Source organism: Petromyzon marinus, chromosome 4 (assembly GCF_048934315.1).
Source record: "Petromyzon marinus isolate PM22_M1 ecotype Great Lakes invasive population chromosome 4, UKy_Petmar_22M1.pri1.0, whole genome shotgun sequence".
In the NCBI taxonomy this organism is placed as follows: domain Eukaryota; kingdom Metazoa; phylum Chordata; class Hyperoartia; order Petromyzontiformes; family Petromyzontidae; genus Petromyzon; species Petromyzon marinus.
The window spans coordinates 7,953,715-7,981,648 of NC_133670.1; the positions used below are offsets into that span (position 1 = coordinate 7,953,715).

The following is a 27,934-nucleotide window of genomic DNA, read 5'->3' on the forward strand; positions in this document are numbered from 1 at the left end:
TGCACGCACCCGCCACGTGCGTGGGAGCGCGTGCTGACGGCGTGTGTCTTGGACACCACTTGCTGGACAAGCTGCTCCGGGCAGCACAGCCGCTGATCGGAGTCCACCCGAATCCTGCCCCCCCCCCCAACGCCACTAACCGTACAGCGTGGGCTGATATAATAGGGCCTCGACATGCACCATCTCTTCATCACCTGAACTTGGAATCCGCGCTCCTGAGGACGCTCTCTGGCCTCGGGCTTCTTCGGGGTCAACGTCAGAGACTGCATCGGCACCGTGGTTGCAGAGGCGGCAGGGGCCCCTGTTCACAGGTCAACCTTCAAACCAGATATTTGCTCTGACCTCTCGACACCGCACCTCTTCGGATCTTCACATCCAGATTTACCCATCCGCCTCGGCCTACTCAACTCATGCTCCATTACCAATCAGCCCTCATTCGCGATACCATCTCGGACCACCACATCGACCTTTTGCTTATTACCGAGACCTGGTGCAGGCCAGACTTCCCGCCAGCCATCTCTTTGGAAGTCGCGCCCCCGGGATGCAAGGTTCTTCACAAACCTTGCGCAACTAACCAGCGGGGTGGTGGCTTAGCGGTCGTCTACAATGTTGACTTGAGAATAAAAGAGCTCTACCTACCGATGGCTCCCACCACTTTTGAGGTCCAGTCCGTGTCCCTCACTACTAACACCGAGTGCTTTTCCCTCATCATGGTACCTCCTTTACCAGTACCAAAATATGAGAATAGGTTTTCCCCTTTTTTCTGGCAACAAAACAGATGTTGAGATGTTAAAACACCAAACTGAAACCTTTTACAAGGAATCATGTCTGCATTAACCACAATACTTGTGGTAAGAATGTCCCCCAGGGCTCTCTCCTCGGTCCCTTGCTGTTCACAGCCTACACTTCCCCGATCGGCCGCCTCATCGCAAGCTTCGGTGTCAAGCACCACTCACATGCGGACGACACTATTCCATTCACCGCCATCAATTCTTCCAATGCATCTGGATTTGAGAGGCTCTCGGAATGCACCACTGCCCAGCAAGTGGTTCTCCGCACACAACTTTGCCCTTAATATGTCAAAGTCAGTGGCCACCATGTTAGGTACCAGGCAATGTCTCAACTCATCCACGCTCCCAACACACATACACATCTTTGGTCACAGCATCAGGTTCACCGATCACTTCAGCTACCTCGGTGTCATCCTAGATTCAACTTTATCCTTCGACCACCAAACCAATCATATCATCAGTGCATGTAACTTTCACCTGAAGGCTCTCAGACACCTACGTCCTCTCAACTCCACTGAAACTGCCAACAAATTGACACGTTGCATAGTTGGGTCTCGCCTCGACTATTGCAACTCCATCCTAGTCCGGTCCTCCTCTGGCAATCTCAAAAAACTTCAAAGACTACAAACCAACCTGGCGCGCGTCATTGGCCGCACTCATCCTCGGCTCGACTCGCTTGCCTCTCTCTCCGTGCCCTCAACTGGCTACCCATTGCCAGCAGGGTCACATACAAGCTCGTCTGCCTCTGCCACCGCACCTTCACATCTGCGTGTCCCCCGTACCTCTCTTCATTACTGACGACTTGCAGCACAGCACACGGCAGATGCCTTCGCAGTGTGACTCACGACCTCCGCTCGGTGGCTGCCCCAACAGTCTGGAACGCAATCCCTCTGCACATTGGCAGCATCACCTCAATCGTCTCCTTCAAGAGACACTTAAAAACTCACCTCCACAACCACGACTTCGAGTTACTCTGAGCTTGGCTCTGCGCCCCTGAGTTGCGGACGTTACATCCGCAAATTTGCGCGAGTTATAAATTGCATTATCATCATCTATTTACACCACCACCAGCACAACCATCACCACTACCAGCAAGTTCACCGCCAGCATGAATGCCAACATTGGCACCGCCACTACAAGAACTTCTGCTATCACACCAGCTGCAGCACCACCACCTTCAGCAAACCACCATCACATTCGTAACAAATGACTCGGAGTCCGACATGAAAGCGTCACATCAGAGCTGGAGTAATATAGGTACATTTGGTGCACAGGCAAAGGGATACACACTTGAAGAAGAGCCCTCTGCTGGCAAGGGCTAAGAACATGGGTGGGAAACGTGGCTGTATAAGAGCCCCCAAAAGTTAAGCATCTTCTAGAATTGCCCCACTATGGCCCACAAACGTAATCCCAACACTGCGCAGCATGCAGACATTACCGCAGATGTACTGCTGAATGCGCCCTATCTGCGTACTAAAAAAATACGACCGAGAGTCCAGACATAATAGAGTAGATACAGGACACGGTTTACACACCGCAACGCCTCGCCACGCAGAAACGGTTGTGGCTTGGCCTTAAAAGTCAACAGAGTAACGAATTTCTGTGAGATAAATGTATTTTTTAAAAAAAATATCCATAACTGAAGCGTCATCATAAAAATTCCACACCAATTTATGAACATTTTAATTCATGGCTCGACAAAAACCGTATCGTACTTTTTTTCTGGAATTTAACGCTTGACCATAGAAATTAAAATGGCTCGACAAAAAAAAAAGGGAGAATTCATGCCACATCCACCCAATGTCCTGTTAATGGCAATAGCTACTCACCAGCAACACTCAGAAACAGAGCCCCGGGGGAGGTATCATGCGTCTTTTTTTTTCTCACTCCATTTGTTGCCTTACATCACCCGTTCCTTACATTCTCTCCGTAAATAATCCCTCCTTCGCTCTCTTATTTTTGTACGTTTATATCGAGCTCTACCCACGCTCTTCTTACATTATTTCGTTTTTTACTCTCAATTTCTTACCTCCGACTGTATTCTCCCTTCCCATTCACGTGATGCATGGCTCCAATGCAGCGTTTGGAGGTCGGCTTGATGGGTGGCGCACAGATCATGATGTGGCCAAAACAGTCACCTGGATGGCTGTGAAGTGGCCTGCAGGAGTGTAGGTTTTTCTGACCTATCTGTATGGATTGTTTGATTTAATCCCATCATATGAATGTTTCTCTACACATCCCAGTTTCCCATGACATATCATATACCATATTTGCATGTAAGGAATTGTCCAAACACCACAAGCAGAAATCTCCGAATAAATTAGGCTTTTCTTGGTTAAAGCCCAGTTATTAATGACTGTGTTTTTATGTTTTTTCATTTTAATACAATCAAATGTGTGATTGCTATTGTCACGAGATTAATAAATGCATGTCTGACAAAAAAAACCCAAACCTTGACACATTTCTATAATATATATATAAAATTTATAATGATACACTGAAGGGTATATGTAAACTAATACAACATGTTGCCAGCACTGAGTATAGGTTTTGATAAATGAATATTTTCATGCAAAATAAACCCACACTGGGAAATATCTAGCATTAAAACTCCACGTAATAATATTATCGTTTCGCATCGGGAGATAGATCACCGCCATATGAATGTAAATATTCTGCTCCTGGCTTTGTCATTAGTGTTTTCATATTGCTGTTGCTCATGTAAGCAAGAAGTTGCTTTGACTTTAAAGGAATATATTGATGGTGGTGTCGGATGTATCATATCTCATCTTGGCTATTTCACACGGGGAACACCCTTTTATAGCTATACGGTGATGTCACTTTTCAGGATACAATGTGGATAAAAGTCGTATTGAAGGAACTTTAGGATTACTGTCATGAGATGGTGCATCACTCACTGCGATATCTGAATGGAATTTCCTTCACCTCACAATTGGAATACAAATTGGAATACATATGGCTGTAGCCTATTGTGCAGTACAGATATGACATCACAGCCAAACACAATGACATCACCTAGATAAGTCAGCTGTTAGAATTCAGGTGTAAAACTAAATGTTGATGATGTGTGGAGTGATGATGCAGTGGCTCGCACACTTACACTATGATTCCCGTGGCCTGGGTTTGAGTCCGAGTCACGTGCATCAGTGACAATTGCTATCTGAACCTGTTCTGAGCCTGCCTTCGGTTCACTCGTCCCTAAAATGAGCACTTGAAACAGCGTGTGATTATTTGAACTGCAGAGACAAAGTTAGCAAGGCAAGATGCTGGCTATATCATGCAATCATGTGGTCTGCTGCCCTTAATAGGTGCTCAGTGACAGCACTTTTCACTCCACCATATACTGATAAAGGAGAGATCTTTGTATTGTTAATGTTGACAAAGACGATAATGATTGCCATGACATTACGACAATGATACCGGTCGTGTTAATAATGGCAATGATGGCTACGACGGTGGTGACGATGCCACACAACGATCATAGGGTTACTACGACGAGGAATGGGACACTCCCTTGTGAATCAAACCTTCACGGTGAGAATAATAGATTTTGCAAAGTTCACACCAATGACAGCATCTTGCTGAAAATGGCAGCGTGATGAATTCCTCAAGAGGAGTACTTGTTGCCGTCTTCTTCTTCTTTCGTACGGCTGCTGATGTAGATGCAGAGCAACAACTACAATTTCACATTCAGGTGGTCAAGCCAGATACAGTAGTCCCTCGGTTAACGGTGCCATCGGTTAACGGTTTTTCGGTTAACGTTTCGGCTCCCATAGGACCTCCACGCTATCGACTCACGTAAAAATGTTGATTCACGAACGGTATGTTACATGAAATGTACGCGGGCGCCAATTTAGGCCAATCCGAGCACTCAGTAGGCTGAGCATGCCTCAGCCAATCAGCGACGCCCATTTATGAGTGTTTAGACCTCGACTGGCTTCGTTTGCATTACGTTTTCTTTTTTAGGCAGTGGAAACAGCTCTCTTGCAGACTTAAGTGATTTTTACAGATTTTTACCATCTTCTTAGCCTAAGGTAAGAATGCGTATGCTCTATTGATTCATTATTTAACTATGCTTCTATTAATATTAACACTATATGTTCTTATGTTCATGTATTAATATCAAGTGTTTAAATGTGATCAAGTATATTGTTAGGGTCAAAAAGGTCAACTTACAATCGTATTGGAACAGATGAATGCTTTTAACGTGTAATGAGTCCAACTGAGTCGCAGATGTTGTTCTTTAGAGGCAACACATTTATTGTAGCCTAGGATGGTGGCCACCCAGCTTACTACCCTACACGGAGGAGTTACAGCTATGAAGGGTCTGACCCTCACTCGGGTCCCGACACGTGTTGATGCCTGTAAAGCTTGCAGCTTGTAGGACGTAGAGCTTCCAGCTTGTAGAATGCAGCGACCCCGGTCCATCTCAGGGACCCGCCTTATATCCCCCCACGGGTCGGGGATGCTCCGTCCTCGGCCCCGCCTGCCTTCTCGAGCATTCCAGCTCTCTCTCGATTGCCATGGCCCGGGGCAACCCTGCCCCTGGGCTGACACTCTCCCACTCCCCCTTGTGGAAGCCCGCATGACACGCTATGCGTGGTGCCCGCGCTATCCCAGCACACACCATGCCCCACTAGGACTGGTACTACACCCGCCTACGGGGTGTACGTGGAGACAGTGCATCGCGCGCCACGGCCCTCCCGGGCCGGCGCCATACAGTGACATCCCCGATGTCACTACACATGCAATTACTATATTCGATTTACAGTTATTTCGGTTAACAGTAGTTTTCGTGGAACGGATTAAAAACGTTAACCGAGGGACTACAGTAACCAAGTCAGGAGCAGCGGCAGTGTCTCGCTATGTCTCCTTCATATTTGTGGATCGGACATTGTGTCGTTTTATGTTGTACGGCCTGTTCTGGATGACCACAGCCGCACAATGGAGAGTTTTTAATTTTTACAATTGTGCGTCAGGTATCTGTTTCTGCCATGGTTTGTGTGGATGCAATTTCGGGTGGACCATGAGCTTCATGGAAGATCAATCCATTTCACAGTGTGGAAGATGGCAGCCTTCACGCGGCCCACCCTGTTACGTGAGAATGCCATCAACATTGCGACCGAACACCGATCATCAATCTCCCGGTCTCCAGAGCAACAACACTATCGCCATGCCGTTCAGAGAGCCAAGCATCCCTGACAAGTGGGCTACTTTGGTGTCTGAACTATTTGGAGCATAAGTGTCATTCACCTGCCAAACCTCATGGGTCTGTGTCTGCATTGCTTTTAGAAAATAGATCATGTGGTCCAGAGAGTCAGGGAGCCCACAAATCACAGTCAGGGAGCCCACAAATCACTGTTTGGAGCATAAGTGTCATTCACCTGCCAAACCTCACGGGTCTGTGTCTACCTGGTTTTTGGGAAATAGATCATGGCGTCCAGAGAGTCAGGGAGCCCACAAATGACAGCCATGAAGGGAAGGTAGTGGAGTGGCAGCACGTGACTGCCTATCCCTGGGTGAGCAACAATCCAGACGTTAGAACCTGATTGATGCTAATTTGCTACAACAGGTAAGTAAGCAGAGCGCTTTCCAGCACTGTGATTGATGCAAATGCTTCTCCACTGTGCCCTGCATTCTAATGACACTGCACACAATAGTAGCAGCACACTGATTACTAACCAATTACAGTATAGTGGCGTAATGTCAATGAGGTCCTTGGCTGGTATCATCCAACCTGGTTTATTATTGCATTTATCACCGATTGTATTTCAACTGCGTTGCTGAAATCATGGGGGATCTTTGTAAAAAAACAATGTCACATGTCTGACTGTCGAACCACCCACTGCATGGTAAGAGCCTTTGAATGATATCCTCCAAGGGTCTATGTTACTAAACGACAACTGCAGTTCAGTCAGCAATGTAAACAAATATGTCATTATGTCCCTATATACTAATTAAGTAAATTTGTTCTTAAATAAGTTCTAAAAACGTTATTTTTAAAATCTTTATATGTAGTTTGTTTGGAGAAGAACGAGACCATCACCTTGCTACAGTAAAAACCTGGTTTTATGATCAGTCGTTAAATGTAATTTGAACTGAAAACCTCAACAGTATAAGCGTAGTGCTTTGACAGGGCCACTGCACCCCAATTTTAATGATGTGGTAGACCCAAGAACCACAAATGTTTACCTATGGATTGGACGGCTATGAATTTTCTGACGATGCCAAGGTCCCATGCCCCGCACATTGTCTTGAATGAGAAATTATTGGTTAGCTCAAGGGTAGGGGTCACAAGAGGTCTAATTTCCAGCGATTTTTGCCACACAATCTCACAAAAACAATAAAAAAGCACTGCCTAAAATTGTCTCCAGCACCACCATCACCTAAACCCAGCAACTGAGGCACTGTTGTGCAGGAAAGGTCCAATATTAATAATCCACAGACGTTGGGGTGGGTAGGGGGGTAAGGGGGGCTTCTAAGAACACGATGTGGATCTTTCACACTTCGAGGCTGTTAGCCATGAGATCGAGGGCCCTATCCATGGCTCTCAAGTGGCAGTGTGTGGTATAACACAATGCGATGTGCACAATAACACACACTCTGCATGAACTAATGTGAAAGCCTCATCAACGTCTTTTCTAAAGGACAACAAAAGGACAACAAAAAATAATGAATTCCAACATTTCAGATCACACTTCAATAAACCACTAATTAGTCTACATTTTTGTTTACTGACACGATGAAAGGGGGGTTATCAACTTTACAATAAAGCAACTCGACGGATGAATATTAACAAAAAGGATAATCAGCGCAAAACAAATACTGGGCTGTTGATCAAATATCCTCCATATTCTATATTTTATACTGAAAGGCGCCGCATTCTGATAACATTTCAATGTGCATTCGAGAGGACAATTTATCTCCCTGCTCAAGAAAGTGTGGGGATGCACTCATCTCTGGTTGCTGCCCTGAGCTAGTGGTGGAAATGTCGCAGTCCCACTGTGGAAGATAGTTAGTTCCTCTGCATTGAAACAAACTATACAGATCTGCAACGATGACAAATATCCACGTCAAAGTACAATCATGGCGGGCAGTCAAAAGCTTTGGAAAGTTGAGACCATGAAATGCCACAATGTATTTGCAAGCTCATTCTAATTACTTTATCCTTCCATTTGGCAAAATACATTATCATCCTCGTGCTTATTCTATTATCGCATAGAGATGGCGTTTGACAATAAATTGAATACGGTGGCATGCGGTTGGTGCAAATGATTGTCTTGTTTTTAATGATCCTTTATCTGTGTGTGTGAACCCAAGTTTGTTGGTGTCAATTACTATCTTGTTTTTAATGGCCCTCTGTGAATGAACCGCAGATGCCGTGATTGTAAAATGGTTACTGTAACTCACCACTACGCGTGTGACGATTCACCCCACCCCTCCGCTCCGAGCGCTGCTATTGTTCTTTTCACCATCTCATATGTGCTGAATCTAAATGTTTCGCATTATTTAGTGAGCGCCGTTTCCCAAAATGCAATGTAAACATAATTTACATTCAGTGTAAACAATTAGTTGTTACGGACAATTCCAACGGAGTGTATTATTCTTGAACTAATTATATTCTTTACTTAAAGCTTTCGTGACTGCAGGAACACATAATCTATAGGTCTTTCGGTGAAGCCACGTAGATAGAAAATTTTTATTTAAAAAAATATAAAAATATCTACGTGGCTTTACCGAAAGATCCATAGAATATAATTATATTCATCAGTGAGTGGAAGCATTGCTACACACCTACTAACCACCATACTCCCCCTGTCCAATCCCTGACCATATAGAGCGCTGCTGTTCCAGTTATGGTTATACCTAATGAGAACAACTCTTCACACTAGCAGCACGTGGTATGTGAATATGCAGCGGCCCTCCTCTAGTTCAACTCATCAGAACTTGGGAGCTGACCCCACACCACTTAGCCTCAATAGGTGCTCACTGACAGCACTTTTCTCCTGAAGTCTATCAGACTAAATGGAGGGTGTTTTGTCATTTTGTGCAAACATCGCATACAACGTTGAACTGTTCAGAGCAGAATACATTTCTGAATAAATTTCTGCAGAACACAGCAGTAATTGTTTTCAGTATATCTAGCTGATATTTCAAATTCTCATTAACCATGTGCTTCTTTCAGGCACTGCAATACCAGCGTAAATAGGCACGTGTATGTAAAAAAAAACCTGTCACATAAAATGCCACAAAGCCCAAAAAGGATGGCAGGATTGATTGGCACTTGAGAAGAGTAGCCCTTGGTTCAAATTAGATGTGTGCTGTCTCTCTCTCTCTGCCTCTGTCTGTGCATCTGTCACGCATAGACACAAAACTAGAAACATATCTAAGTCTATACTCCCGAGTGTAACTTGGGTGTTGTAGGCTTCTGTTAGCAACACAAACATGAGCCCCGGGCTCTATAAAAAAAATATCCTTCACTTAAACGTGTTCTTGATTTGTATAAACAAACGCTATATATGCCAAGTGTGTAACGAAAGAACTGCAATTAAGAAGCGAAGAAATTACTCCGTGGAACTTTCCCAGTTAGCAGCGCCTCATGTCTTAGTACGGGATAGCCAAAACTAGACGGCACTCCTTCAATTCTGCATCGACAGCGGATGGTAACACGTCAAACATCCAATTTACAATTTTTTGCCTTATTGCTGGGCCAAATGAAATAAATTGTATAACAATTCATACTGCGGTATGCTGGAGAACTGGACTGATCATGTGTTCATAGGTGGCTGCCTTGATTTGAACCTAATTTATAAGTGTGTAAGGCCCACTGAGCTATATAGCTCTTTATCAGAAGCGACCTTGTCACAAATGATAGCTCAACGAAGTGGCTTATCATGTGGACATTTATACAGAGTCCACGACTTCCCTGAAGGCATCGACACCTTCAGCGAGCGCGATGCCGATCACACAACGCGGTTCGAATTCGACCCTCGATCGATGTCTGCGCCATCGCCGCACACGCGTCGAATAGAAAGCAAGGGACAAGTCCTTACTTACTACTAACAACTCCTATCTATCATTTCTCATTGCTGGAGAGGTTGCCCCCTCCTTATCTGAAAATCCTGGCTCCACCATTGGGAGGACCCGGAGAAAACTCCATGCGACCACGGGGAGAACATGAGCCTTAAATAGTAAAATAAAATAGTTTTTAGATTCGTTTTTGTTTGTATAACCGGTGTTATAGGCTGCGGAGCTAGGTTGTGGGAAGTAGAGGGCACTGCAGAAACATCCATTGTTGCCCTGTGCTCCGATGCTCCCAGCCTTCAACAACCCACACTGGTCAACGTGGTGAAGCAAGGTAAAACGAATCCGACGACCTGCGCGGGATGGGGAGACCTTCATCCAGAAGTGGATTGACAAGGTGCTGCATGTGCACATTGCATGTTTTTAAGCACGAATGTGGTTATTCAGTTCAGTTCATCAATGTACATTTTGCGAAATTAATGCGGAGTAGGACTGCACCTCGGTGAAGTTCCACATGAAAGGGATTTAAATACTCACCGTGGTCTGACACAACGGTGTGGAGAGGAAATGAGAGAACAGCTGCATCAATTAATAAAGATCACCAAAATAAACCAGTGCTGCTTTTTTTTGTAGGTGTGTGTATTTGCCAAATCAAGTTAACGTTCTTTAGAACCTTTCAGCTATTCCTCCTATAACTAACATAAACAGAGACTCCATTTGGCCTCCGTGCTAGGTATGGTTGAATGAGCTCAGTTATCAGTTTTTGAAGGAACAGTGCTCAATAAGTGTAATTAGTGCAGCATATGTCAGAATCAGAATGTTTATTTAGACTGGAGAAATCTGATGAGCTATGAAGATCTTTTTCACAGATGTCCAATAGGGGTGGGTCAGAAAATTACAACAATCGATAAACAAACGATAGGAGTGTAAAGTATAGGAAAGGTAAGCAAATAACTACACGTAATTAAACTAAAAATACACTTTTTTTAATCTAACCAGGTAACGCCCACTGAGCCATTAGTTGTTTTTCAGAAGCGACCTGGCCACAAATGACAGCTCGCAGAAATGGCTCGTCACGTGGAAATTTCTATCAGCCAAATACGCTAAACGTACAGGGTGCTTTAGAAAATTGTGAACACTTATATGGGACTATCGTTTTGAATGTAAAAAAAAAAACAGATTATACACTGTAACATGATAACAAATGTATGCTAATAGCTTCAAAAAGTCAAAGTGTCTCCACTTGTTCGCGATCATTGTCAACACGTGACTGGAATCTTCTACAGAGCCCTGAGGTACGTTTCTCGTGGTGTTGTTGCAAATTCTCAGAAGTGTTAAACAAATCTTGAAGCACCCTGTATGCTAGCCTTAGCGCCGAGTCCATCTGCTGGGTCCCTCTGTAACGTGCTGCACTGTAAGCAAACGTAATTTGCATCACTTGCAAAATATTCACCAATACTACACTGAGTTCATTGATTAAGGATATCGCCGAGGTATTTTCCTGCCCCCCCCTCCCCCCATTGGCTTCTGCATTCATCAATATTTAGCACTGGGCGAGCATGGTATCAGAAATAAGTGGCTGGTTTAAGAACGTTGGCCATAAGTCTTAAAAAAAAATCTAACTTTTTAACAGGTATTAAACAGATGTCAGAAGGCGAGTCCGCGTTCAAACATTCAAAATTGGACCGTTATGTTATTTCAATTGTATTACGTCACTTTGTGCTTTCACATTGCGTGATTTCGAACACCAAAGTCGGTAATACTTGACTGGCAGGAATAACCACCAGCTCAGGAACCATGATGTATAATCTTACATTAAAAGAGTAACCTTCATTGTGACAAGCAACGCAGTGTTGGCGCCACACGAGGCCCCTATTGTTTTGCACTTTGCGTCCAAAAATCAATGGACCTTGAACAATGGCATGAAGGAGCTCCCACATGTGAAATTATTTTGCTGCAGTGGAAGCTGAAAACAAACCCCGATTGCAAACACGGACGACACCCACCCCCCAGCACAAACTGAACATAATCACCGTTAGCGAATTTTCTGTAAAAAAAAAAGTGACCTTGTTTTATTAGGGAATAAACCACACGTAGATTCAAGTAAAAGAAGGTATATTTTAGCAAGTGATTCTCAATGCTCATCTCTGTTGGCTGTGCTAAGGCAGTGGGAATAGTTCCACATTCCTGTGATAAGAGGCAGACTTTGCATCGGACAACAACTTCTAACACAGCGGTACATATTTTTTTTCCAATCAGCCTCTAAGAGATAATAAGCTAAGTTGATTCCCAAAAAAGTTCAAGCAAGATGTTATGCATTTCATTATCTTTGTTATACAAGCAAAGGCAGGAACAAAAAACTTCACTGCTGTATTTAAAAATAAAAGTAGGCTCTGATGTGCCTCAATATTTGTGAAAGACAAGACGCTGATATAAATGCATGGGAGAAATAAAGGAGCACAAGCACATGCATTCCAACACAATCCCTTCGGGCCCTACAAAGTGCTATAGGCAATGCATTACGGATGAACTGTGAGATAATTTTTGTTTTAGCTTTCCCGCATATTGTTTGATTCACACCCACTCTTGCCCATTCTTGCTTTGCCTTTGAGTATAGTGACAAATATGTAGACGCAAGGTGACTGGGATGGCCCAAGGAGCTCATAATATATATGTTACAGCCCTAAGCCTGTACAGCTGAGATTGCCACCCATTAATAAGCCAGCTTCTCAAGTGTAGCGGGATCATACTCTCAGTCTACTCATCAGTGGCTGAAACAATAAACAATTACATTAAATTTGACTTAAAGCTTTCATGACTGCAGGAATTCATACTCTTTGGGTCTTTCAGTTAAGTCACGTATATACAGTGTATTCTTTCGCCTGAAGACGATTGCTTGTGTTGCGATCAAAACGTCGTTGTTTTTTTTTATTATTTTTCTATCTACGTGGCTTTACCGAAAGACCCAAAGAGTACATTAAATTTGGTTTTCAATTGTGCATATTACAGCTCTCAGGATTATACCATGTAGATGTGAATTACACGAGATGCAATGTTTACAGGGCATAAAATGTGTGCCAGCTAAAGCCGTGTTCAAACGCATTCACAAGTGAAGTAATCTTCCACAGCTGAGTTCTGTGTCACAAATCAAAGCAATAATCATGGCAGAGCGTCCCAAAAATAGGTTTATTTGTCTCATGGCATGATGCTGATAGTACGATCGTAACATAATAGAGGATTTCTTAAAATATCTTATCATCTCTCCCACGAATTTTATCATAACACTGGCATACTGCACAGCTGTGTAGCCCTTCATGTGAAGAGAACAGCCCACAAAAGTGGATATCACAGAGCTACTTTTGAAATCTCTTTAGGGACCTCTGGTCCATATAATTGGGAGCAGCACTTACCCACCCGTTCTGCAACTGACATGTTGCTTTTTTTGGGGGCAAATCATTAGTGACCAGGCTGAAACCATCAACTCAGTAAATCTGAGACACCGTTTTTTTATCGCAGGTGGCTGCCTGGATTCGAACTGAGGTTCTCAGCGGTGCCAGCTCAACACTGCGACCTCTGAGCCACCAGGCCACCTCACATTTTAGAGCATTTCAAACACGGAACACCGGGAACATTTACTGCCCCAATGAAGAGGAAGATTTGCTTCGTTCATATCGGAACAGCTGACAGCTGTGCACCCAAGTACAGGACTCACCATGCTTGGCCCTGTAGGCGGCTCCCAGGCAAGCTGAGTTGGCGGTGTCCAACGTGTACACAGGCACGTTAAACACGTCTGCCAGGACCTTGTGCAACCGCCCATGGAAAGAGAAAGGCTCAAAACACAATGGTTTACTTTTGCTGTGTAGGTTTTCTGCCCGCCCCAATAAATCACGCGACATTTCAGAAATGCCACGTGCGCTCCTACGGGAACCAGAAACATTCTGAGGCAGCATCCTCTTACCGTCCTCGAGGACACGGGCTAATATTCGACATGACCGTATAGGGATTTTAAAATAGGGCATGCTGCAGAGTTTCGTGGCAAGCTGGGAATCACAGACTCACAGTCGTTTACATCCCTTGAGTGAGTGCAGTCCCCCAGCACTCTGGTCATGAGTTATAGGAAAAACCACACAGCCCCGAGCAGCTGTTTGAATCGTTTCAAGCACCGTGATGTAATTGTAAGATTTAACGGTAATCGCTCATGTGCCAATTAATTAATTAATTGATGCGTTGCAAGTGACCATGAGTAGGAATCAAGTGAACATTGAAAAATCGGTTAAGGTAAAGTCCCCCCCCCCCCCCCCCCCTGTATTATGACAGATCATTTACAGAACGAAATATAGCGTGCGTAAAAATGTATCATTGTTAATTGCACTGCCAACAGAGCCAATGACGAAGTATTGCTATTCGAGAGTACAGCTGGGTATACAATCATACAGTGATCTTGTGTTTGCAGATTTAATGTATCCTTTCAGGATTATTACACAGTTAGTGTATTTGTTAATAATTTGTAGAATGATTGTTGTTTTTTTCCCACAATATATAACTGCACCGTTCTGGTTTGTCTTCATTGTTGTATTTTTAAGAATGTTTTGGTTTCATCGATTAACACGTTTTGCTGGTGGAGCTGCCCCTATGGTTTGAGCTCTTGTCCCACTTGTTACATTAAGCCCTTCCAATTGTTATGCAAAGTTACTGTTAACTGGGACATACTATTCACTGTAAATCATTCAAACATGAACCATGAGTGGTGGCAATAGCTGTGTTCTATAATTCCCCAGAACTTTCCTGCTCTCCCTAACCTCCCACTCTCCTGAGTCTTACCCCCAGTCAAACTCATAACTAAACTAAAACTAAACTATTTTTTATTTTACCAGGTAAGGCCCACTTGAGCTACGTAGCTCTTTTTCAGAAGCGAACTGGCCACAAAAAATTGTCCAACTAAGTGGCTTATCACGTGGAAATGTAGAACAGCCAAATACTCTAAACGTGTGATATTGATTATAAATGTGGAGGGAGAAATCTGGAGGACCCGGATAAAAATCCACATGACCACGGGGAGAACATGCAAAATCCAAATATACAGGAGGAAACATTCACAGATTATACAACGTGTAGCATCACTTCAAAACAAATGCATTGTTTTATTTATAGAGGCTAGCAGAGTTTCAAACAGCAGCAGCAACAAGGGTTTAAATGTCGATGTACTATCACGTAGACCTACCATTCCATGTGTGTGTGGACATGTGCATACACACATAAATAGCTACTGTATGTGTATGTGCATTCCGTGTTAAACATGAACATGTATCGTAAGAAGGCAGGCATAGTGGGCAGGAGGTTCTATGACTAAACTAAAATAGAGAGCTTTGTTTGATTAACACTGAACAAGTCCATCAATTTTTTTCAAGTAAAAATTCGCCATTTAACCCAGTTAGGGAAACAGCCACCAGCTGGTATATAATGCGGCACTCTGTCCCCTTCTTAGCCAGAGTGACACCGCAGAGGCCAGAGTGACACCGCATATGGACACGTCATCGCGATCATGGTCATCACGTGTGGCATGCGATCATCGGCTTTGGCACGTCCCCAAGGCGAGTGTACCGGAGGTTCTGGAAAAAAAACATCTGTCGACAAAAGCCACTGATTGATCAACCAATTCAATGTAAAATGGTGAATATTAGCATTGAAGAGAGGATCGATAGTCACACTCATTCTGTATTAAGCCTTGCCAACGTATATTTTATTCGAATACAGATGTCGCAAGCTAGAGAATGAGGTATGTTGAACATCGGCCAGGTGTATTGACTTGTACTCAGGTGCACTGAATGCAGGTGTGATTACCTGGAGAATGTCCTTATTAGAGGAGGCTCCTCCAGTTGCCAGGATGCGGGTCTCTGGTTCTGCCACACACACACACAGCACAAGGACGCCTTAAGTACGAACATCCCTCGACATATGGAACAGATACATTCGTGAAAGGTCGTCTGCAAAGCGAAAGTCCGTCTATCAAGCTTCATTTTTTGCCATTCGCGTCGATTGCATAATTGGAGAAAGCAACAAGACGTAGTAGTAGTAGTAATATCACATACTCTTTGGTAAAGTCACGTAGGTATAAAATAAAATAAATTAAATCACGACGTTTCCATTGCTACACAAGCAATCGTCATCAGGTGGGAAAACCACAGCAATATTTTTTTTTGCAAAAAAATAATCTTTGTATTTTTTTATTCTATGCCAAAAAAAAATTATTGCTGTGGTTTTCCAACCTGATCATAATTGCTTGTGTTGCAATCGAAACGTTGTGATTTAATTTATTTTATACCTACGTGACTTTACCGAAAGAACCAAAGAGTATGGATCCCTGCAGTGACGACAACTTCAATAATATCACAATTCATACTCTTTGGTTTTATTCGGTAAAGTCACGTGGGTAAAAAAAAACAAATTAAAAATAAAAGAAACAATTAAAACACGACGTTTCGGCCACAACACAAGTGGCCTTCTTCAGGTGAAGGCACAGAACTGTCACCTGAAGAAGGCCACTTGTGTTGTGGCCGAAACGTCGTGTTTTAATTGTTTCTTTTATTTTTATTTTTAATTTGTTTTTTTACCTACGTGACTTTACCGAATAAAACCAAAGAGTATGACTTCTTGCAGTCACGAAAGCTTCAAATCTAGAATTAAATATCACAATTAAGATTGGCAGCAAAACGTTTGTACAGAATGCTGCACTCGTGCACGTGGTTTGCTCCGGACCTCTCTCCTTCTCTTCTGTAGATTTATTTCACGAAAAAGAAACTCTTTCAAGCCCATGAGAATCAGCCTTACCGGTGATGGCAAGTGACTTGGCTTTAACTGAACAATACGCGGTGATTTTTTTAAAGTGTTATTAATCAGTAAATATTAAATTGTTAATATTTAGTTATTTACAAACGTAGTAATACTGAGTGTTAATTGTGTGTAAATGTAATATTAGGTTAATAATAATAATGTATTATTTAATTATTTCAAATATATCGGAATTCCTCCAAAACCGGACAGGCTGTCCCGTGAATTGGTCCTGGCTTGCAGAGGTTTTACTGTATGTACCCATCCACCCGTCCATCCATTCATCAATTTGTCCATCCGTCCATAATGTATTCATCCAAACACCTGTGCATCTGTACATCCATCACATGTACATTCTGCCCAGCCATCAATCTCCCCCACTCCTATCTCTTTGTCCTCCCATTCTAAACAGCAAGTGCATTCATTTCATCTTTCTGCCCATGACAGCTTGGCCTGGTGCCACTAACACACACGCTGGGAGCCAGAAGCTGTCCCTGGGGTTGTGCTCACACAGCTGGGGAACAACACAAACGATTCGGCACGGAGAAGAACCGTGTGGCTGGGCCATGTGGCGAGAGTGCTGCTGGGAGGGTGACTCAAAACATATTTAGCCTCTGATTATGGTTTACTCGAGGTGTTAGATGTAATTCAAATTCTAATATTGGTATATTAAAAGTGACATGATCTGATTGCTCGATTATTTTCATGATTGCTTCCTCAAATTAATATATATGACATTGGTTTAGCGTCAGTATTCGCAGCACTACACTCTTACTGTAGGCTTTGTGGTACAGTCTGTATAAATTTGCTGCTGTCCTTGCATTAAGCCAAACTGACAAGATCCTTTTCTAGTTTTAATTACTTCAGATTTTTTTTTTACTTTTAAAAAATCTAAGTAATCATAAAACAAGTAATCATCTGATCTCTAAGTAATGACAATCTTATTACATGTTGAAGATTGAGTATCAGTAATAATGGTAACATAATAAAGGATACACATTACATTTTCCCAGCACTAGTATTGCCCTGTCATTGAAATACACATTAATCTGGACTTACAAATTTCACATTTTAGTTTTCAGTAAAAAAAACCTTTAAAAAAATAAGGCAAATAACTGTTAGATGCTTTGTAAATTCAAATTATATTGCATTTACAATATTTGCTGTTAGATCTTACCACCAGCCATGCCATTATGTGATAAAACATCCACCTTGGGAGTCTTTCAATCAGTAAAGCATCACACATATTGTTAAGGAAGAGCACAGGACAATGACATTAAGGAAGTACTAATGAAATCACTTTAATAGGCCTTCTTTATCCAACACGAGACGGTTCTCCTTCATGCTCTGTAAAAAGTGGGTTTCCACATGTCAATCAACCAATAGAGTAAGCAAATATATTTAAATCTACACAGCTGAGCAAAGGCAAAATTAAGAGAAAAAAACTACATTCGTTTCTAAAAAGAAACAAATATCCAATGGAGACTGGGAAGAAAGCATCATCATAATAATTTAAACCCAGGATCTCAATGGTGCTGGCTCAGTGCTTTGAGATAAGCATTGAGAACTGCATGAACCCCTGGTCAAATCAAGTAAATGTTTATGAAACCAGCTCCATCCATTTTTCCCCCATAGCTCTCCATTTACTCATGCGTCACTGAATCCAGGAAATTTTGTATATGAGACTCTCCTTGTCTCCTGAGTTCTCACCTGGTTAAAAAAACAACTAAACTTGATTGATCAGATACAGTGGCATATCACAGTGAATGAAAATTAGATCCCTGACAATGAGCTTCTGGCAAATAAAAATTCTAAGGAAAGTACACACTCACATAAAACTGAAAAACTGCAATGTTGCTCGTGATCAAAGTCATTTAATGTCACTGCATAAAGCAGTTCCACCAAACATCTCCAGTAACTACTTGCAAACCAAGAGAGCTAAACCAAATTGTAATTGGTTATACAGATACAAGTAGCGTGACATTATTTGGTATCTATTAAGCAGGTACGTACACGTTTATGTGAACTACAGACACACATGGAAAGCAGCGATGAGCTGGGATGTTAATTTTGCATATGCACCAGCTACTCATGGGCTAAGTTTGAAACCAACGGCTCAATGTACAAACATATTGGAGTGTACTCTAGCTTCCAATTAAAGCCCACAAGTCACACTCTGTGCCCACATTCCCAGGCCTGCACTTTTAGGACAGCGATCTTGGCTGCCTTTAGTTTCTACTGGAAACATTGCCTCCCTCTTAATAATTCGGCCCTTCCATTGGATTCAAACACAAGTCACCTGAGCACTGCAGCACTCCGCAAATGCAAAGCAATGCCAAACTCACCGGTCTGAGAAAATGGGCCGGGCCCATCCCTGCCAGCTGCCATTGTTAGGTGACAAGGAGAGGAGCAATTAACAAAAGCAGCCAATCACTGGCAAGACCTCTGCAAATGTCTGGCTCTGAGTCAACATTGATTACCCAGATTTTGACAGTGAACTGCAACGTTCCAAATTATTGTACATTATTTTAGTTGAATCCAAACTAGGTAAAAGTAAATCGCAATCATTAATTGGTAATTAAAGCCACATATTTAGTGATGACATTTCTTTATCCACGTTTAAATTTGGCAATCATAAAGACATGTTGATGAGAACTCTTCAAAGGTCATAAGTCAACCGACTATAACAACTGGAAAAAAAGCTATGGTTGTTTGGAACTATATGAATTATAATGAAAGATTCCATGAAGACTCAAAACTTTACATTTTAAGAGGGCCAATGAATAAACACAATGCTCAATTGTCAGTCACATCAAGCAGACACAACACAAGATCATCATTTTCCAATTCAGATAGCCAATAAAATTAGTAAAAAAAACCTCTCCACTCAACAAGCACAAAATATAATCGTAAAAACACGTTCATTATAGAGTGTATGTAAAAACAATCTGGATTTATAAACAAACTATTAACTACTATTTTTGTTTTACTAGGTAAGACCCACTGAGATATATGTCTCCTTTTCAGAAGCGACCTGACCATAAATTATAGCTCAACGAAGTGTCATTTATAGCAGCCCAATACTCTTAAACGCATGACTCTAAATGTGGAGGGAAAAACCGGAGGAAAAGTCCACACGACCATGGGCAGAACATGCAAACTCCAACTATACAGGCGTCAGGGTCAGGATCGAACCCATGACCTCCTGCATAGCAAGCGAGGTAATTAATATTTTGTCCTTGTGGCACCCCAAGTTATTCCTAACACAAATCTAAGCACGAGGGTATCTTGCAAGTGACAGAGTGGGCAGAGCCGTATTTGAATGTCCTTGATTTAAGGGGGATGGGAGTCCATCGAGATTCATATTCTCTTTTCGTGAGACCTGAGTGTGATATTACCGTTTAGCCTGCAGCCAAATCACCCAGAATGCAACCGATCTTCTCAGATTGCACGAGCTAACGAGGGTTCAAGCCTTGATTAATACTGTACTTCAGTGGTACTTAACCGGCGCAGGCTGAAGCATGGATACCGTGCAGGAGAAATTACCTTTAAAAGGACCATCAGCCTCCTCTAGGCTCATAGTGTAAAAAACTACACTACATCCTATACTCAATCAAGATTGAGCCGCATATGGGGTTCATCAGAGTCATCCTAACATGTATACATCTTTTCATCCAGTGCCGATATTGTAATATCATTGTTATATTTCGTATAACGGTCAAAGCAGCCACTGGCTGAGACAGTGGGGGGTGGGATGGCACGTGCCCCCCCCCAATGATCCGATCGAAATCCTTAATTTCGATCGGATCATTGTGGTTTATTAGTAATAAATCGGCATTTTGCGACCCCCACTGCCACCGTGTAGCATATTATTACGTGCCAGGGACTCTATGAAATGATAGGACAATTGTCTGAGTCCATAATTGGCAATAAGTAACGGCAAAGCAGTTATAAGTGACTCAGATTTGAGCGCAGATGCGTATACAGGACACGACTTCCCTGAAGGCATTCACATTCAGCGAGCGTGATGCCGATCACACAACGCGGTTCGAATTCGACCCTCGATCGATGTCTGCACCATCGCCGCACACGCGTCGAATAAAAAGCAAGGGACAAGTCCTTACTTATTACTAACAACTCCTATCTATCATTATTCAATGCTGGAGGGGTTACCCCCCCCCCCCTACCTGAAAATCCTGGCTCTGCCATTGACAGCAGCTCCCATTGTTTTAAGTTTTATCCAATTATGGTGAGCTGGTGGGCCATTGGACCAAAATTCCTCCGGAATTTTTTTTAGCACAAATGTGCCTCCTTCCAAAAGTGAACAGCTACTTACCACAAATTCTTTGGCATTTTTAAAAAAGTTACGCTCATCGACATTAAGGGATGTTTAATATTGAATAAGCAAAGTAAGTGCAATTGGGAAGGACACGTCATGCCTAGATGGGATGATGGCCAGTGGTTGAGACTCACCGTGGAGTGGGAGTGAAAGGATGGAATGGCCCAGAGAGAGAGAGAGATCGTCCACTGCAACTCGTGCACGCCAATAGGGATTAGTAAGCGCAATGAGAACCACTGCTGTATTTGAATGGGAGACTGCCAGGAAATACTGGACATCATTGGCTTGGTCTGCGAGGCGGTCTGGCCATGCCAGTATCAGAATAGAGATCCTTGAATGTATCTGTGCGGTGCTCGGTGTGCTCTGCCTCTCATGTTCGGGGGTTCCCTGGGTACTCTGGTATCCTCTCCGCCGTGTTCTTGTTTGTCTTCTGCTGTTGCCGCTTTCGTTGGAACGACACGCGAGCCCGACGCAGCACGCCGCGCGGTTCGCGTGACCGGGTGTCGCAATTCACGGAAGATGCTCCCCGACGCAACTAGAACACCATGTGGGGGGGGGGGGGGGTGAAAGATGGGGAGAGGGGGCCCGCTGCCCCAGCCAAGTGGGGACACCACGTAGGGGGGAGAAGATGCACGGGGAAATATAACCGACCAGATGAGGGAAACCTAGGGTAGAGGGGGGGGGGGGAAGGGAAGAGGGGAGGAAAAAGGGGGGTGGGGGGGGGGACCCTCGCACACGTTAAACACTCATTCTTGGACTCGCCAAACATTTAAATGCAGAACCTTCGGGAAATAGTCCTGAGTCCCAGTGAGGCATTCCTGGGTAAGGGGCATTATGATTCTCAAAGAAAAATCAATAACATTAATTGACCAAAAACATGTTCTACAACACAGACGCATGACTACATATAAAGTGTATTAAAATGGGGGTTAAAACGTTGTTTGGTTGCAGTTATAGGTATTACACAGGTATTGTTAGTTGCTGAAGATTCTATTCTGACTCTGGGAAGGCATGCCTTGGTATACAAGTTGTTTCTGGATGTGCTCATTGCCATGGGGTTCTCCACCGGCCGGTACACTGCAGGTAGAGAACTCAGACAATACCAGGCGGTTGTGAGTTTGAAACCCAATTGAGGGTCCACTCAGCCGTGGTCAACACATGAAGCACCACTTTTAAGAATGTCAACAGTGGTCATCCTGTGGTGAAACTGTTCCACGTTATGAGAAATGTGGATTTTACCTACTGGTCTAGAATTATTTGCCTCGAGATATGTTTGACTTGGACCTGACTTATCTCCACTCCTTGCTTAAGGAGCATGTACCCTGGTGCACAGCCGCTTATTAGTGACCACTCCCGCCAATACTCTACCCTGGAAAACTCCGTGACTCACAGCTCCGTCGAGCCAGACTTTTGTCCTGACACGGTCTGCCGAAAGCGCTTGAGAACCAAGCCGTGTTGTCTGCAAAGGCTAAGGTGTGATGCGTTGCCGATAATTAGCGGCGCTAATGGCGGAGGCCTTCAGGGTTCCGTGACCGACATTAACCACCAAGCTGCCGTCAAAATCCACCGGATTAGCAGAAACATAAAAACCCCCCAATGCATTAACACTCCGTTAATCATTGTCTGCCGTGAACGTCATATTATTCCCATAGATGGGCTATTCTGTCATCTTCCAGCTCACACACGTGCTATTTACTTTATTAATTGCCCGATAAATGGGGCGACAGTAGTGAAGAGCCTAACGCTGTTGTGATAAAGCACTTTGATGGACTGCTTCTGGCTCAATGTCTCCACACTTGGGGGCCTAAAGGCTAGAGACCTATGGGGGAACAACCTGTAGGTTTAATGAAGAAATATCTCAACCTTGTGAAAACAAAAAAAAACACAACATATAATGATCTCTGTATTCAGCCGGCATAGGAAACAAGACATTTATTACAACACGTGCTTTTAATTGGGCAGAAAAATATGAAACAAAAATCCTCCACAACTTAAAATTCCCCTTCAGATATATCTCTGTATGAAAGCAATAATAATAGAATAATTTACAGTCCTTTGTCAATCCACTGCTGGATGAAGGCCTCTTCACATCATAATTAATTGATTGACAAAATTTCACCATTCGGGCAGTGCAGGCTGATGATGTACGTATGTTTAACTTCTTTCGCACCGTATGTAGCCGACCGTCCTAACCGGAGGTGCGGGGAAAGGATGAGGAGGCCCAGGACACTGATGTTAGCTGTGGCCGGGAGTGAATCCGGCGAATTAACTTCGCCGGATTCATAGCGCAGTGCATGAACTTCCGCGACACCAATCCTCCCATGTAAACGTTTTAAGGGTAAATTGTCACCACATACGCTGCTGTCTCTGTATTTAAGAAAAGTCACTCATCTGGCAATGAAGCTCTGGTCGCTGGAAGAAAAACAAAGGAATAACATTGTGGGCTCACGAAAGCAGCGCTTTAGGTTGGCGGGTTCCGCAACATTTTGACAAGAGCAGAGAGGGCCTCGTTTTGTGGCGGCTGCGCAGTGGCGGTGATAACAGCGAGTGCTGCGTGCTCTTTGCTCGTAAACGGCCTCAAGACGTCGGACCCCAGCGCACTTACAGAGATCTCTCCCAAGTGGCCCCATCCAATTGGAACACGGGGCCAAAACACACAACAAAGCATCGACTGGTGATGCGTACGACGAGAAGCTTGTTAAGATCCCATGAGCCACTGCTGCTGCTACCACCACTTTCACGCTCATATGAAAGGCTGCAGGCGATGCTGTCAGGCGAAAAAAATATCTAAAATAATTAAAGACCTAGGTTTCACAGCCAATGTCAAGATTCTAATAGGTTATTTGGTGAGGCCATAATGATCTGGCCAGATACCCCGCCAACCGATACAGCCACGCAAATTAAATCGTCACGCGGTGTAATAGCATTTAACATGCCAAATTATTATTGTTTCAGTTCACCGGTAAGTGAAAAAACAATTGTGACAACTCAATGTAGCAATTAGATATTTCCATTGATTGGTTGTGAGAATCGTTGCTCAACTTACCAGTGAGCTGAAACGATAATAATTTGCACATTAAACCCTTACATAAGGCGGCAATTACATATGTTTGGCTGAGTCGGGCGGTGGAGGGTCTTAACGACACAAAATTTGTCAGATCACTACGTGGCCGAACACCACATTTTTTTTTACTGAATCAGTAATGAAAGAGACTTGTATTATGAAGGCACAATCCAGCACTTTATCTTGTTCCTGCTCGACTTTCATGACACCATTGAGAGGTTTTCTTCCTTCCAAGCACGTGAGGTGGTAGGCAATGACCTGGCAAAGTGCGTGGGTCGTGCTGAATGGCACTTGCGGTTAACGGACAAGTGACCTTGCCTTGTTGTGCCAGATTGGAATTCCTACGAACTCGAGAAGCTGCAAGATTAGGAAAATTCGCACTCACAATTACACCCGGAAAAACTAAAATTCCCCTACGTATCTGAATTCAAGAGTCAATACATTTTAGTTTCATGCATATATTTTAAAAGCAGCCTCACCAAGGCCTTATTTTGAAAACAAATGAGGCTCACGGATTTTGGCACGAACAGACCCAAGTAAATTAAGCATACAAATGCTAAGAGCCGGTGTATGCGTGGTAAAGATAAACGCACAATGAGAAACATTTCTAAAAGGTGGCCCATGGGAGAAAGAACGCCATACACTACGCGAGAAATAGGAGGCCACGACAAATGAAGCATAACATCGCCTGCCACCGATCACCCCCCCCCACACCCCTACAACCTCCACGGCCAGAATGGTAAATAAATATCTGGTGCAGTGGAATAACAAATAAAATGAAGTGATTAGTAGCTGGAAGAAAGACAGAGTGAGGAAGAAAAAAAACCCTTTGTGTGCTTTTAAGAAAATCCCAGCAGAAGATTAGAGCTGGCTTTGAGTGAGTGACCAATAACAGAGGTTCCTCACCCCCAGATACGGCTGTCCCTGTCCTGGGAACATCTCAATCTGTTCCTCTCAGACCTTGGTCTGTTGACACCTCATGGGAGGACCCTGCGCCTCATTTAAAGAAGAAGAAGAAGAAAAAAAACCGTTGGCCAAACAAACCACCGGGGGTTCTGAGACTACATGCAGCGACTGATACGAGGCTGGCATTCCCAGAACGATGCAGAATGGGAGGCAAGCTGGCGGGGACATCAAACACCCCGCTGCGCTGCAAGATACCGCTGCTATCTCCCTTTAAACAGCGTCGCACTTTCAAGTGAATGCAGCAGCGGTGGTGCCGTGGCGGAGGCCCCGCTGGTGCTTGTTCACGCCATGTGGTCTCGCAAACAATGCACGGAGCAGGTGCTGCCAAGACGACCGCGCCGCGTGTTCCGCACACGTGAAAGAGCAGTGGGCGGTTACGCAAAGTCACTGTGTTATATATATGTTTTTTTATTGAGCACCTCGGTTGCCATTATGCGTTTAATTTGATGCGATATTTCTCTGAGCCATCAGCCATGTGAGCACTTTGGGGCGCCATGGTGGCGAGATGTTAACTACCTCGCATGGTATGCAAGTTGTCGTGGGTTCGATCCCGACCCTGATGCCTGTATATTTGGAGTTTTAATCAGGGTCCTCCGTTTTTTTTCCCTCCACAATTAGAGACATGAGTTTAGAGTATTTGGCTGCTATACATTTCCACGTGATAAGCCACTTCGTTGAACTATTATTTGTGGCCAGGTCGTTTCTAAAAAAGAGCGACATAGCTCATTGGGCCTTACCTGGTAAAATTACAATGTTTTAGTGTTTGTTGTTTGTAAGGTCATTTGAAATATTAAGACAAGGTCTTCCATATTACAGGGCTCCTGTTAAAATGAAAGCTGGAGATACTATCCCCCCGGAAATCTTGAATAGAAGCAAACATGCAGTTTATCTTATTTAACTTAAAAACAATTGATTGCTACGTGAACTCAGTGCCTTATTTGTATGCATGCAATGGATTCATAAAAATGTAAGTGCTATATTACATATTTCAATTAAACCAATGACCTTCAGCTGCAACTACATGCATGCAAAGGTCTCTATAATATGCAAATTAGGCTGAGGCAAGCTTGGGGTCAAGTGAGCTTCATTCCAGTAGCGTCAAGGCAGCCTAAATTGAGTACCACGTGCAGTGTATGCAAACAGCAGCTATCCAGTGGAGACTGGTCTGAAAACAGGGAAATATGAATTTTTGTTAAAGTCGACGAATGGCTTCGGGGCACCTTGGAGATGCGTCCGAACCCATGCTTCCTTGAGATTGTCCTTAGTTGTGCTGAGCCCAAACTGTCAATGTCGTTGTACCACCCTCCCAAGTTGATGCCCACATTCCTTTCTGAATGTTCCTCTCGGTGGTATGCGCTCGTTCTGAGCAGATTTTGATATTTGGTGACTTCAATACACATGTCGATGCTCTTCAACGGGATATTTTGGACATCCTGTGTTTAGTTTGTTGTCCTTGGCCCGCACCTCGGATTAGCAAGCTTGGCTATGTACGGTGCGAAAGAAGTTCAACATACAGTACATACATTTCTCCTGAACTCTTGTGGCTTCATACAGAACGTTAATATGCCCACTCACTCTGGTGGACACACTTTAGACCTGGTGTGTTCTCTTAGGTCCTCAATAACTGAACTAACTTCATCTGGACCCAGGATTTTCTGATCATTCGCTGGTTGTCTTTGATGTCCCTCTGCTCCCTTCCTGGTCTGTCCGCTAAAACACAGAATTTAATTCTGCAAAATTACATCCATTACTCCATCTCTAAAAGAGGAGCTCCCGCGTTCTCCCCTCGTTCACTCTGCTCTGTGAAATATCGTTGATCGTCCGGCTCCTCTTCCAACTCGCTGGATCTCTTCTGAACGAATGCATTATAAGGTCGCACTCATTACACACAAATTGCTTGCCACAAATGAACCAAAATCCCTTTCGTGATCTCGCGAAGGAGCATAAGTCATCATGCAAACTCCGGTTATCCTCGCAGCGGCTCTTGGCTAACCATCGAACAAAGACGGTCACCGCATCACGTGCTTTCAGATGCGCTTCTGCGACCATCTGGAATGCTCTTCCTTCCAATATTAGGAAGCCACTGGAACTATGCACTTTTAAATCGGGAATGAAAACTCTTTAATTTAGAACAGTGACGTGCGGTGAGGTCAATGGCTGGGGAGGCACTGGCTCGTGTCAGAGCCAGATTCACACACTGAGGGGGGCGTGGCCTCACTGGGGGGGCGTGGCCTAACGGAGGGAGCGTGTCCTCACTGAGGGGGGCGTGTTAGACACGTCCGCCTCACTTCCCCCTTAGTGAGGCAGATGTGATAGCTGCCTCCCCTGGTGCTTTTTCATTGCAGTTTCATGACGAGACCAGCGAGCCTAAATATCTTTATACACACACGTGAAATAAGTTACCTGAAGTATGGAAGGCGAGGACATGAAATGAAGGGGTCTACAAACATTATATTGGTGACATACTGAGATAGTAACAGGCACGCGCTTATTGCCCGTGCTCCATCCAGTTACTGAGGGGTTGCGCAATCAGAGGGGAGGCTGAGCTCGTTGCTGCCTCACCTCTCGTCTCTTTCTGTATTTGTAGCGGAGCTCCGCAAATTTGGCGATTTTGACGATAAAAATGATTGGAATTTCGATTTAAAGCTTTCGTGACTGCAGGGATTCATCTTCTTGGTTCTTTCGGTAAAGTCACGTAGAATGGAAACAATTATTTTATTATGTTTCATTTTTATTATTTTATTTCCATTCTATGTGACTTTACCGAAAGAACCAATAAAATGATTGGAATCGTACAGAAATGACATTTATAACACAGATCAGTGGAAAAATCTTAATAGTTTTTTCAGTTGATTTTTTTTTATAACAGCTATTTTCATTGGAGTATGACAGGTGAGGCTC

General features: G+C 43.6%; 1 protein-coding gene across 12 annotated transcripts in view; it reads right to left on the minus strand.

Annotated features, from left to right (window-relative positions):
* The window catches only part of XYLB (xylulokinase), a 145,799-nt gene that overhangs the window by 15,540 nt on the left and 102,325 nt on the right, over positions 1-27,934 (minus strand). For 6 of the 12 annotated variants that reach the window (XR_004402326.2, XM_076055643.1, XM_076055633.1 and 3 more), the window contains 3 exons: positions 19,010-19,045; positions 15,678-15,736; positions 13,549-13,636 (listed from right to left, as the gene is read on the minus strand). Coding sequence is in view for 11 of the 12 variants with exons in the window: in XM_076055643.1 (XP_075911758.1) it covers positions 13,549-13,636; positions 15,678-15,736; positions 19,010-19,045 (183 nt within the window). In the remaining variant the exon portion in view is untranslated. Of the gene's footprint in view, positions 1-13,548; positions 13,637-14,948; positions 15,737-19,009; positions 19,046-27,934 lie in introns of those variants that run through there. The other 6 variants (XM_076055680.1, XM_076055672.1, XM_032946399.2 and 3 more) reach the window with 6 other exon arrangements.